Source organism: Drosophila guanche, unplaced genomic scaffold (assembly GCF_900245975.1).
Source record: "Drosophila guanche unplaced genomic scaffold, DGUA_6, whole genome shotgun sequence".
NCBI lineage: Eukaryota > Metazoa > Arthropoda > Insecta > Diptera > Drosophilidae > Drosophila > Drosophila guanche.
Window position 1 is genome coordinate 6,855,631 of NW_022995749.1, and position 13,913 is coordinate 6,869,543.

At 43.7% G+C, this 13,913-nt stretch overlaps 1 protein-coding gene across 3 annotated transcripts; it reads left to right on the forward strand.

Moving 5' to 3' along the window:
• The first annotated feature begins 1,810 nt into the window (after positions 1-1,810).
• LOC117584902 lies at positions 1,811-13,913 on the forward strand. 3 transcript variants are annotated; one of them, XM_034274041.1, is made up of 5 exons: positions 1,811-2,525; positions 10,840-10,893; positions 12,587-12,873; positions 12,948-13,242; positions 13,307-13,913. In XM_034274041.1, the coding sequence occupies exons 3-5, from the start codon at positions 12,606-12,608 to the stop codon at positions 13,797-13,799; spliced, it is 1,056 nt and encodes a 351-aa protein (XP_034129932.1). In that variant the 5' UTR covers positions 1,811-2,525; positions 10,840-10,893; positions 12,587-12,605; the 3' UTR covers positions 13,800-13,913. The 3 variants fall into 3 exon arrangements, with proteins under 3 accessions (XP_034129932.1, XP_034129933.1, XP_034129934.1); XM_034274042.1 differs by having other exon boundaries at positions 1,811-2,000; XM_034274043.1 differs by lacking the exons at positions 1,811-2,525; positions 10,840-10,893 and adding an exon at positions 11,777-11,859.

Genomic DNA, 13,913 nt, shown 5'->3' on the forward strand with positions numbered 1-13,913 from the left:
AGAGTCTTTGTACCGTTACCGGTTCTCAAAGATGGAACGGAACGGTGGTAAACTAGTTTCGCCGCTGGATGCTTAACCTTCGCGCAGCCTCAGCAGCCGCCTCTACTACCTCAGGCCCCTGCTCAAAGACCAGACAATAACATTCATTAGAAAGGAGAGAAACGCAGAGAAACAGAGAGAGAGAGAGAGAGAAAAAGACAGAAAGAGAATGAGAATATGCGTAACACGTCGCAAGGATCACAAAAGATCTAAGTAGGTACAGCTGCGTCTTAAACTTTAAGCTTGATCAGGGAAGGGTGTGGTGTGTTTGTGTGTGCTGTCAGAAGGAGTATTCAATTGGCAGCTGTTATCCTGCGGCGCATCCTTTGTAATTAACAAAAGAGTGAGAACAGGAGAGAGACAGAAAGCAGCGAAAGAGAAAGAAAGAGAAGCCTCGGGCACGGGCTAAACCCATTAAAAGTCTTCACGAACTTCGGCCTGATGTTTGTACAGTTGCCCTCAGGAAAGGCCAGTCACAGTCGGAGGACGGGGACGGCCGTCTGAACCTGTCTCTGTTTGAGCATCACCTGCCATCGTCATCGTCATCGCCAACTGCTGTCTGTAGGTCTGTTAATGTGTTTAATGATGCCTCTGCTATGCTAAGTTGAGCCCCCGACCGACCCCTGACTCCGACTCCGATTCCGCCTCGATGTCTGTCCGCACACATGTCTCGTGCTGCATCGATTGTCCTGATGCGATATGCGGGTCGCGTCTTGCACCTCCGATCTTTCTAGCCACGCGCCCCAACTTTCCTTGCGACTCTCCTCGATCCATCCATCCATCCAGAGACCAGGGTCCGGCCCTGCGCACCTGCTCACTCGACTGATACAAAATGTGGGCCGCCCTAATGGAGTTGTCCCCGGGCCCAAGGTTCGCAACTTTTACCAAGCACAGCCGCCAGCTCTGGGCGATCATTAGTTGAGCCTGCACTCAACCTACTGGACAACATTTTTTGAACTTATTATTTTATTTTAATTTTGCCTTTTTCGGGACTTTTTTGTTGTTGATATTTTAGTCATTTGAGAAGGATACAGAAGATAAAGTCATTGGGGAATCTGACTCTAGAGACTATGGAGTGGAATTGGAACTTAATTGAATGCAGATATTTAATCCAAAAAGAGGTAAGGGAATTGTTTTAGACTTCAGTTTGTGTGGGAAGTTTGTTTTTCATAAATATTTCATTAATGAAAATTCATTTTCTCAATGGAATCTCTTGATTAACAAATATGCCAATATGTTCATGTACAATCAAATTTCTATACATCCACAACCATCCACTCGTTCAAGGTTATTCCAGAGCTATTTTTTCTACCGTTTTTATGCCACGACAAATGTGTAAAAGCTTCGCTATTATAATGTGATAGCTCCAGCCCTATCTAAATCTCAACGCAACAACAACTCAAACTCCTGATTTTCCACAACCTTTCACTCATTTCACTCTGTTCCTGGATGTTCCAGCAGTTTCCAATTTCCATTGGTCTACGTGTGGCCCTGAGAGGGTATTATACGCTTCGGCGCATGCGCATTCGGAGAGGAGCAAAAAATAAAACAGAAACACCCCTATGTGTGTGCCGCTACAGGCGAAAGATCGAGTGAGTCTCTCTTTGTCGCTTTGTCGCCGCGTCGCTGTAGTCGTAGTTGTAGTTGTAGTTGTAGCTGCAGCCGGTCTGTTCGGTCGCTTGTGTTTGCCTGCCTGTCGCTGTCGCTTTCGGCAGGAGTTGTTTTGTGTGTTTGTGGCTGTGGCTTACGAGCCAAGTCGCCGTCGCGGACGATTCAATTGCGCGCAAAACCTTCGACGGCAACGGTTGTGTCGCTCCGTGCCGCCTCTGTCTGAAGTGACCAAGTTCTGTTATTTCCAGTGTTCCTGGCGGAGATCTATCCTCTGTCTGGCCACAAGTCGAACATCGTTTTATATTTTTAAAATGTTTTAAAAGCTTAAGCCAAAGCAAAACGATCGTGTGGTAAGACTCTGTAAAACTGTTAAATTTTGTGTTTGTGCCGCGTCTTTCTATATTTGATAACTGTAGAACAGAACCGTTAGAACAAAGTGCCCTTTCGCCCTCCTCCAAAAAAGGGAGAAATCAGTAATCAGTGACAAGCAAAAAGAGTAAAGCGGAATAGAGATCCAAGAATGTGCCAAAAACAACAATTTGAGTGCTTAGCAGCACTATGGGTGCGCCGGCGATGATCTTGAACTCGGCTCAACTCCCCAGTGCGCAGGCAGCCTAACGGTGCATCGGCAAGTGCAGTTGCTTTTGCAACGAGAGGGGCAGGGAGGCCGAGAAAGAGAGAGAGAGAGAGAAGGCAGCGCCATTGCATTTCTTTTGATTGCTTGTGTATCATCTTTGGGGATCTCTTCTCGTCCGCCTCCACCTTCCACCGCCTTCGCTTTGGCGCAAAAAACATTTTCGTCGCCGCCGAAATGGTTTTTCGCTAATTTTTTGGCCGCTGGAACTCTGAAGATCGCGAGGATGCACTCCCAAAAGGTAATCCTATGCTTGAGTTATAAAAGTGCCGTTAGCTTTTTTATGTTTAACCGTTTGGCGTTTTGGGTGCAGCCTAATGAAGACTCTCTCTCACCGATGAGAAGTCTCCACAAGACAGACACACACACACACCCATGTACTCAAATAATTACAGCTAATGTCCAAAGTGCAACTGGAGAGAATTTTTGGTTGGAATGAAAAAAGGTAGCTGTAAATGAGATTATGCAATGGACCACTCTCACTCTTTTTGGCAATTCCCTCACCATTACTTCGCAATGACATAACGAATCAATATTGCAGACAGTTTGCAGAAAAAGAAGAAAACGTGGAAGGCCATTACGACGCAAAAGATAACATTGTTGCTGCAAACATTTCAGTGTGCCGTCCTCACCCCAATGGTTGGGGGGGAACGAACGTTGTCGCCTTTTGATTTATTTACATGTGCTTTTCGGAGGAGAGCACAAAAAGAGAAACATTTCTTTGTCTCGCCTCGCTCAAACAAACACACTGACTCATGTCTCATGTCTCTCTTATGCTTGGTCTCCAAGTCTCCCCCTCTCTGTCTCTGGCACGGTAGCTTCAAGAAGTAACGGAAAAACAGCAAAAGCAGCGTCATACCACTCCTCCACCTCCAGAACTACTCTTCCATCCTCCATCATCACGTTTCGCCAAGCTCTCTTTCCAAATTTCTCTTCCCCATGAGCCCAGGCCGCCAAGTCAGCGCCTTCATTATAATAATTTTTATTGCTTTTGCATAAATCAAAAATCATTAAACATTTAAAAAAAATGAAATCGTAAAAAAAAGAACAAAACGCACCTTTTGGATGTCTGCACTAATTTCACATAATGCTGTTGTTGCTCTCTGATCCTTCTTTTCTTTCTGTTCTTTTTTTCGCTCGCATTTCCGTTACTGTGGCTTTTGCCGAAGAGTTGATGTGCGAGGGAGGGCGGGGAGAGCGCAGCCATGTCTGCGGTTTGCATACAAATTCATTAGTGACGGCTGCCTGCCAATTCCCGCTCCCGCCCTCCACTCTCTTCCAACAGTCTCCAGCGTTGCCTCCCACATAGCAATTTCTGGGAATTTTACTGCACCTTTCCAGGAGAGGAGGGAGGCTGGCTGGAAAGCTCCACAAGGACGAGGAACTCACAAGGCGGCTGACCCTCTCTCTCTCTCTGTGTCTGAATGCAACTGTTTTCACTGGAATTATGCTCAAGCTTTTGGCGACTTTCTTTTTGTTGCATTTGCTTTAAAATTGTGTTCCTTCCCATTGTAGAACAGTTAGACAACAAACAGTTTTATGTGACAGCTTTGAAAAAGCACCGCAATAAAAGTTTAAGGAAGATGGCGAAAGCGAAAGAGAGTAACCGATTACAGTTACAGTTCAAGAACAAATTGATTTACTGTAAATATTTTAAATGGGCATTTCAAATTTGTTTTTCTCTTCCGAAATTGTAGAATAATTTAGCTGCTGATAAAGCTTTTAAGGCATTTATCTCATATCCATATCAAACTGTCAAACAATCTTTGTTTTATACAGTGCCCATTTGCCATAGATTCTACCATAGCTCCACAAACGTAGCCCCCGCCCTTAGAAACACGTACTGCTCCCACATAAATCTTCAAAACGAAACTCAAATTTTTGTACCACTTTCGACTTCTACGAAACAGACACACACACAACGCAGATTGAGACTCAAATTGTTTCCATCGGCTTCTTCGGCTTCTCATCTTTTTCGATTTTTTTTGGTGGAATGATTACTGTAACCAAAAATGTGACCCGATACTCCATCCAGCCGTCCGCTCCCCCTCTGTCCTCTTATGACAATTTGGTCACTAATTTTAGGGGCACTCTGCTCTGAATCTCTGGATATCTGTGGATCTGTGGTGGGGGCTTGGTCGGCTCGGACTGAACCAAATACAGTTGTCGGTAAAATTTTATTGATCTTTTTTCTGCACAAAAATATAAAATTGTTTCATGGTCGATTGTTGTTGCTGTTTCTGTTTCGCTTTCTGCCGCTGTCGACGAAATCGAATTCAAAACGCACGTGTGTGTGTGTGTGTATGTTTGTGTGAAGTGGAGCTTGGAGTTGGAGCAGATCCCAGCCAAAAGATCCCTGAAGAAGGACGCGAAGACTCCAGACGATAACAACAACAGTAAATACTTGGTTTAGGCAGAGGCCCCGAAATAGCCACTGTCCGAGCAGAGAGGCCCATGAGTCCCAAAGGGCAGCACGAAAAATATTTTTATCTTGATATAAATACTCTTTCCATTTGGTTGGGGTATTGCCTGTGGTAAAGCAAACAGAGTAAAAATCGGTCAGTTGCTAAAGAAAGGAACTTACAGATTTATAGATTAGAACTTAGTTTTTTGAAAATTAAAAAACAAATAATAGATACAAAATAAATGGAGAGGACATGTAAAATTCGGTCTGATGATGGTATTTTTTGTGAATTTTTGTTGTTTCTGCTGTTCTAAATACGCCAAAAGTTGCTTTCGGGGCATAAATATATGTCTTTAGTGGCGATGTGGCATGTCTGGTTGCGTTTTCGGAACTTGGTAAATGGGGCAAAAGGCTGGCGGTAGCCGGCAGACGAATCTTTGGGCGGAGTGGAGTGGAGTGGTTTGGGCGTCTGTCCTGTCCAGAATTCATGGAATTAGTTAACGATTAATGATTGGATATTGATTTCGTTTCTCTCTGTGAAGATTGCTTTGAAATATGTGTACTCCTCTCACGGAATTGCTCTCTCCACATATCGGGCTTCGCTTTTACTACTCATTAATTTCATTTAACTATCCTGAGACATTAAAAAAGAAAAATAATAAGGCTGGCAGAAGCGCAAATGAAGCAAGTTCCTGCTGATGCTGCTGCGGAGAGCAAACACCTTCCTTTGGCACATCTTTCTCCGTTCAGGCATTTTTACATAGTTTTATTTTCACGTTGTGAGATGAGATGCGATGCTTGCCTACCAGCTTTCTTTTCGAGAGATTTCCTTCCTTATAGCGTTTCTAACTGCTTTACGATCTGAGCGGACATAAAAGTCCAAAAGCAAGGAAGATACCATACAGACAGCATTTCTCGGTTCTCCGTTCAGGTAGTATATTTTGTGCTTGTTGTTGTTTTTTCTCTTTCTTAATTTCGTTTCCCGCTTCTGGGAAACTTAATTTTTGTGGATGCTCCTTGCCGCCATATCAAATTGGCGCTATCGAATACCTAACACGGTCTCCCCATCCATCCATGGCTCTGTGCACGAGTGTATATAGACAATGCCCCATATAAACTATGAAGCTGAAAGAAGCTTAAAATCTGCTTAGCTCTTTACATTTTTTGGTTGCTGCTTCGTGATATTTGAGGCTTAAATTCTTCAACAAGATGCCAGAATCCACATTTGGAGCATCCCCAGCATTTGGTTGGGTACACATTTGCGTAGAAAAAGCTATTTTAATTTGTGTGAGAACTCAACTCGACTTCACTTCATTGGGACATAGAGTGGTTGGTGGTAGGGGGGCTTAAAATGGCGCATATTTAACGATAATCATTAGCCTTCGTTGCTCCGTGGCGGCTCCTTGGCAACAAATTCGAGACGCGACGAGCCGAGCCACGAGGCTGGGGCTCTTTTGCCGCAGAGTCTGTGCCAATGAAGTAATTGAGCTGTTGGCCTGTCTGTCCGTCTGTCTGCCATCCTGCCTGGCTTGTATGCTTGGCCCCTAACAAGATTACAGCACGTTTTCAAACTATTTGACAATTAAAAAAGAGAAGCCACGTAATGGCATAAGGTAATTTGCTGAAAATTTGCTAGAACACTTTGTAGAAAGCATAATACGAATGCATTTTCGATGTCGAATTTAACTGGGTAATATAAAACACATTAGGCTTCTGGGTTAACTTTGATAACATCTTTTCGATGCAAACTTGTTTTGAATTACAGGAGTCTATGTACTGCTATGTATAAATGTATATAAATCATGCTAAAGAAATGTTTTAGTCTATGGTTAAATTTGATAATTATTTCTTTCTACTATTAGATGGCTTGGAAATGATGTTCTAATCAAATTAAATGTATTTTTGTGCAATTAAACAGGGGGAGCTGGAGCTCGCTGACACTCCAATCAAAAATGCTTTCCCATTGTGTGGTGCGCGATTTCTCCTACGTGATGCACATTTAACTACACTGAGAGAGACCGTTCGAAATAAATTTATGTAATTTCTGGACATCTTCACCTGCAGATTGGAGGAGTGGAGATAATCACAACATGTTGGCTGGTACGATGTGGGTATGTTGGGGAGCAATCAATTGGAGAACTCGTAGAAGGAACTGAAACCCCAATAAACGATGCGCTGATGGCCGACCATTTGGATTGATGATTGCACAAGCCACGGCCCATATTATGGCATAACAATATCAACGCCAAATGAGTGGTCGTCATGCAGGGTACAACTAAGGCAGTGCAGTGCAAGGCGTACAGGGGACGGTGCGGGGCAAACAAGTATCTATACTATATGGGGGTTGTCGGCCAGAATGGTTTTCTGAGCATTGCAGGAGACGGCATGGAGATGGAGTTGGAGGGGGCAGTGCCAAGACATCATTTTTGTGGGGTTCTCTCTCTCTGTTTTGGTTTGCGCCACCAACTCAAATTAAACACCGTTATGCATATCACCGGAGAAAGGAGAGTGCGCGGCGGGCAGGGGACAGGAGATATCGAATGGAGATTGAGATTGGCGTGGCCATGGCGTAACCCTTTAATTATGCCACATACATACATATACGATAGAAGGAGAGACAGACAGGCACACACACACACACACACACCCATACCCCAGATCGTTTCGTTCCTCTCAACATCAACGCCTTTCGAATGGCACTCCACTCTTTTTTTTCCCCGGGTTCTGTGGGGACCTGCTGCCTGTGCTGGTGCACTCCTCTATGCTACTTTCTAAAAAACTGTCCAGGAATATAAATTGCAGCCACGTTTCTCTCAGCTCTCGGCTCTACCCTCCCAAAGTGGCAACAAAACAAAAGTCAAAAATTCTAACCAAATGCAACTTTAGCACTCAGCCTCTGAAGCTCTCAAGCTCTGCGTCTCTGCATCTTAATTGCATTTCGATTACGTTTGCATTGGACCAAACACCAAACCAAATCTACAAAGAAAAAAAAGGCAAATAAGAAGAAATTTGAGATCTACGAAAGCAGACACATGGAATACTCTTCAAGATTATAAGCGTCAGGAGATGTAATGTAAAGTTGTTATCAGAATAAAGGAAAAGTGAAACTCCATCTATAAATATCGAAAACAGAAACATAATCGGGAATATCAAGAGATCTCCTCTAAGCTCTAAGTTCAAAGTTCTGACTGACTCGACAATTGTAGGATGCTCTGGCATAGAGTATATAAATCACGAAAAGAGACCAAAAAGAAAATCAAATCAAAAATGCTCAGGCGGTAGTATGTTAGCAACAAGTTGCCAGCAACATGCTGGAGCCACCACCAGGCCCCCAGCAGCAGGCAGGCAGCAGCATCATCAGGCATCAAGGCAGACAAGGCGACTGCAGGGAGGAGGATTGCCTGCAAAATAGACAACAGATGAGACAGCCAGGCACGGCCCAAGCTTCAGCTGTGGAACGCCTTTTATGTGCTATGCTACGGGATAATGGGCTGGCCAAAAGGAAACTGGTTTTCGGTGCAGGCGGCACAGGGAAGGCAGGCTCTCCTCCAGGTTGAGGCTAGAAATTGTAACAGCCACGCGAGAGAAGTTCTCAGGCAGGCCTGGGCAGAGAGTAGACCTTTCTACAAAAGTCTGGTAGTGCCTAGTGCCTGGTGGCTGCTCTGGTCCCCAAATGGTCTACTGGTCCTAGGCACTGGCCATTTAATACAGTTATTCTCTGTGCTCTCTCTCCCCAGATCTGTAGTACATCAGGCAATACAACAATAGGAAATGCAAACTGTTTTTGGCTGGAAGTCATGGACATGACCATTCCCGTTCACTTATCCCTCGCCTACATCCATCCTGCAATCGTGGGCTCTAGCTCCGCTCTCTTTCTCTCTCTCTCTCTCTCTCTCTCTCTCTCTCTCTTTGTCGATGGCTGTGAGTCTACCTCTGCCTTGGCAGTCATTAAAAATGATTCTACTCAAACTAGAACAGACCAAAGCAGGCAAAGGAAAAGGCCTGGCCTGGCGAGCGGACGGACCCGAGCCATCATAAATGTTGTGCAGGAGAAAGGCCAACAGACCGCACTGTGAATGCCCTTAATGAACATTGCATATTTTATGGCCTGATGGTAAGGTGCAAACTAGCAGGAAAGATGAATGGACAGACAGAAGAAATTATCATAGATCAAGAGAGCAAAATTGATGGGTACAGATTATGATTTTTCCAACTTTCAATGCTCAATGCTCCAATCAAAGAACAAATTTCTAAAAAGAACTAGAGCTGCACGAGTAGAAGTGCCAATCGATACGAATTGTTGATCAGTCCAACAGTCTGCCGCTATATATTATGTCGGATCTGGAGACGGCGATATCGAAGTGTGTTATTGCCTGGCGTGTCAGCTGTTGGCTTAAGCAAATATTATTACATGATATTGTGCACCACACACACAGCACACCACTCGGGCCTCGCCTCGCCTCGCGTGTCCCCCCTCCCCCTCTGCTCCACTTGAGACTTTAGATCCGATCCCATCCGCTCCACCCCTTTTCCAAGTCCCATTCCATTCCTGGGCAGCTTTTTCAATGAATTATTAGTTATTTAAAATTTATGTGCCGTTCTTGTTTCATTTTCTTCTTTTTTTCACTCCACTGTTTATGGTTCTTTTCTTTTTATCGCTCGTCTATTTGCGTTTCCGCTTTCCGTTCGCTGTGGGGCTGGCTCTCTGCTGGGACGATTGCCGCTTTTGAGTTCCTTTCATTTGCTCAATGAGTAGAGCAAAGCCCCACCGAATGTCTTGCAGCCTTTGGTGCCTCTCTTCATGTCGTTGGGGGCGTATTTGCCTAACAAAAATAAATAATAAATATGAATTTATTGCAGAGTTTGTTCGTTTTTCGGTTGCCTGGCCTCGCCTGGCCTGTGTGCTGCTGTCGTGTCATAGTAGGGAACAACATTAAAACCTCCTCTAATGCCCCGTTGTAGCCCCCGCAGCGATCAAATAAACAAATACGAGCAATGAATGCCGCGATTCTCGCCCCTCCCTCCGCTCTTCAGTATTATCATTATTTTTCTGCGCGGCTTCTTTCGGTAAGATAAGGCCCCAGTCCAGCCGCAGCTCTCCACACACTTGAAGAAATTGAGTGCAAGGAAGAGCCGCCGCCGCGCCGCATGAGTAGAGGAAGGAACTCTGTTTAGGTTTTCACGAATCTCAGTGTGATTCACTGAGAGACATTTCTGCTGATGCTATGGCAATTCTTCCGCTCAAATCAACAGTGGCGAGGGTTTTGTTTCTACGAATTTGTCACGCTTTGGATTTCAGATTTTGTTGATGTTGGCCAACTCGGTTAATGGAGATTCCTCAGCATGCATACATATACATATACATACACACATATATATATATCTGTATATCTTTATATCTGTATTATGCACCCCAGATACATATCTGTATGTATGGTAGTGCTTTCCCTTGTTCTGAAATGATTTGAGGCGTAAGTAAAAGGCATTTAACGCTTGATTTTGCCAAGAGTTTAATTTTACCTGCTTAAGCCGACTGATCCTATGCGATCCCTTTCGCTTCAATATCTTGCTGCTCCTCCTACTTCTGTCCAGGAGGATCCTTTTAGCGACTATTGTTGGGCATCTTTTTTTTTCTTTGCTTTTGCGCTGCTTTTGCGCTCCGCCCGCACAAAGGACACAGAGACATGTGAGAGCCATTCTCAAGTAGGGGCGGAAATTTAATCTGAAATGCAGTTTTTGTTGTTGTTGTCTGCTATTGAAATATGAGATTTTTAGGGCTTTGAGATCTTTGCTTTGTTTGTCGCTTACGCTTACCTACCTGTTGAAATGCTCTGGTTTTTGGTTTTTGGGCGGGAATTTAATTTTAGTAAAGATTCTTCATGTACTGTTGAAACTTTATATTCCTGCGCCATATATTTATACATACATATATCCTGTACGATGAAACTACAGTTCTGCTCAAAATACTTTATAAATTGCCCGTAGGACGGGAAGGTGTCAACGTTTTACATTTTGAACAAACATTGCACTTGTCCCGGCCTATGGGCGGTTTTTCAGACACATCGTACGAGTAGTAACATATCCATATACTAACTATGTACATATCCAAACTACTTATATTGATTTACATATGTATTTTATTTTTTTGCAGAATTGTCATGTTTTGCTGAACTAAAAGGAGAATATAGCTGAAACTATACAAAGGGTAAGTTGACATTTAAAAATTCACAAAACTCGCGCGCACCGTTAAATTCATGTTGCCACATCGTGGAAACTGACGTCATAGGGCTGCCATCTGAATTAAAGTTGCGAAGCACAAAACTATCAGAAATGTGCGCGTGACGAAAAATAAAGAAAATAAAATAATAAAATGCTGTAAAAATAAATATTTTCTTAAGAAATATCTCCCTGTATTAAAGAATAATAATAATAAAACTAATAATACAACAGAATCTATCACATTTATGCCAGTTGATAACTAAGGTCAGATTACATATTAAATATAAACAAGGTCACAAGTCTTATCTTTTGTGCGTTAAAGTAGGAAAAATATTTTTGTTAGGTTATTTAGAATTTTCTGTGCAAAAAAATGTCCCACGAAAGTTATAAGATACGAGATGGTGCTGTATTACTATAACTATTGTCAATCACGATCGAACTACTCACGACACGATGGCATCTCTGTTTCGTGTTCGACCATTTCCATTAATAAAGAGACAATGTGACATACACATTGCGACGATGATATCGATAGTACTATCGACGTTTGCAGCTGTAGCTGTACCTCTTCATAAAAATATAAAAATAAATGTTAGCTTCACTTAAAAATTTATTCTCGCTGCGTCTAGTTGTTGTGTGTGAGCGGTTGCTAGCAAAAAAACAGAGAGTGGCAGATACAGATAGCGAGAGAGGAGAGAGCAAGAGAAATAGCGTGAGACCGGACCAGAGCATTGGTTTTTATTTTGTTTGCCTCCTCCATCGCCTCTGACGCCGCTGTGCTGTGTACTCTGGCAGCCATTCCTTAATTAATTTATTTACGTCCGTATTGATTTTTTAAAGTAACAACAATTTGAATATATTATAGAGAGAGAGAGAGAAAAGAGCGCTTACAAACACACGCATACTGTACATAGAGAGTAAAAATAAAATATATGTAGGAAAATTGTTCGAGGTGAGTGTGAATCTATAAAAATAAATTAAGAGAAATATAACTAAAACATAAACACTGTTAGGAATGCGTGGAAAACAATGTGCTGCTCATTAAGCATTTAATTTAATTGTAGTTTTTCTTTTGTTGTCTAGTTTGCTATGTTTCTCTTTGAGTTTTATACTTCGCCTTAATTTGTTGAGTTAAAGTAGGCTTGTTTTATACAAAATAAATTCCATTCAATGCTATTGACTTTGAAGTGTCGAAGCAAAGTCAGTGTCGGCGTGAGCAGCGTTTCCGTTTAATTGTTTGTGTTTGATATTTTTTTACGGTAATCGCGGTCTTGTTTTTATTGCTGTTGCTGCGGTTGCGGTCTCTGCTGCTAGTTGCTGCTACTGAGCTGTTGCTAGTGCTGCCACTGCGCTGCTGACGTTTCGTTTTCGTTATCATAAATATTTTAATGATTTCATTTTACTTGCTGGCTCTCTTTGTGATTCTCTCATTCCTCTGCTCCACTAACCGTTGTTTTTTGTCATTTGCCTATTCTACTGCTGCGCTGCACTATTATAGTGAGAGAGGATACACTCAGTGTTGATCAGCTGCGTAAAATAGGAACCTGTTTTTTTTGTCGACAAAGTAGCCTTTTAAACGTCATAAATTCATTCAGTAAGTCTCTGGAATGAGTTCAGTTTTAAAAACATTAAATCAACTTGTTAAGTATTAATTGTATATATTGCATTGCAAATTGTAGAAAATCAAATACCATTTTCATGTATATGGAACAAGTGATCATTAAAAGGGAAGAAGAAACTCATTCGCCAGTGCCCATGGAACAAGACATGCAATTGCCAGCACAAGCGCCAAAGGGACGCGGACGTCCTCGCGCCTCGTATGCGCAAACGGGCGAATTCGATGTTGGCCTAATACGTGAGTTTCGCGCCCGGCCAGTGCTGTACGATCGCTCGTGCAAACGCCACAAGGACAAACAGCACGTGGCCGAACAATGGATGCAGATCTCGCACAAGCTCGGCTACGATGGTGAGGAACAGCAGGAGGCGGAGGACGCCAGATCGCTCCGAATAGAGATTAATATCGGCTTGTTATTCCCTTAGTTCCCGTTCTGAAGGAGCGCATGCTGAACCTGAGGAACCGCTACAACATTGAGAAGCGCCGCATCGAGTGCGGCGTGGCCACACATAACTCGCAATGGCCGCAATTCGAGAGCCTTCAGTTCCTGGCCAATCACATTCGCAGCCGGCGCAGCTTCAAGCATGTGAGCAAGTATTGCGATGACACCTTCGACGGAGGCATGAGCGACAGCAATGGCCAGGGGGCGAGCTTCAAGGATGATCAGGAGGAGGACGAGTTTGACCACGATCAATCGCTGCCAGTGACCACAGTGCTGACGTGAGTGCCAGAGAGTTCCCTGTTGAGCCGCACAGTTCGTTTGCTTATTCAGTCTGCCTTCTAGCATTCCGATCAACTCACCGCATGACGGCATCTATTCGACAAGGAGCCAGCGGCAGATGCTGAATGGCAATAATGCCAACAAGGCCAACACCAATGGCAGAAGCTACAGCTTGCCGAGTCGCCAGCAGGCGCTTGTCATCAGTAAAGTCACCGCAGCCGCAGCCGCAGCCCCCAAAAAGGGAGAAAACGAAGACGAGCAGGAGGAGTCGGAGGAGCCACCAGCCAAACGCAGAGCTGATGAGTCGCGATCCCACCAACCCACAGTGTCCATCCCCACAGAGCCATCAGCACCCACGACTTCCAATGCGTATGCCAAGTTCCATGGCTTTGGCGAGTTCATGGCCCACTCTCTCTCCGAATTGCCGCTGCAAAACGCCTTGCTTTTGGTACAGAAGTTCACCAGCGACCTGGTTCAGAGCACCATTCGCAGTCAGAAAGCAGCCAAACAGAAGGAGTGTACCGATCATGGCAGTGATTCGGAAGTCGAAGATTAGAATTAGTTACAATTTCATTTCATACACGGATGGGGTGCCTCTATCCATAATCCAAGCTACATAAATGGGATTCTGGCAGAACGAATCACCATTTATGCACTTGTGCGAAACTAA

Bases quoted from the DNA above. Each gene is read 5' to 3' on its own strand.
- LOC117584902 (XM_034274041.1), top strand. From the start codon at position 12,606: ATGTATATGGAACAAGTGATCATTAAAAGGGAAGAAGAAACTCATTCG. The intron at 12,874-12,947 runs GTGAGGAACAGC...TTATTCCCTTAG, and splicing joins GCACAAGCTCGGCTACGATG to TTCCCGTTCTGAAGGAGCGC. The intron at 13,243-13,306 runs GTGAGTGCCAGA...TCTGCCTTCTAG, and splicing joins CCAGTGACCACAGTGCTGAC to CATTCCGATCAACTCACCGC.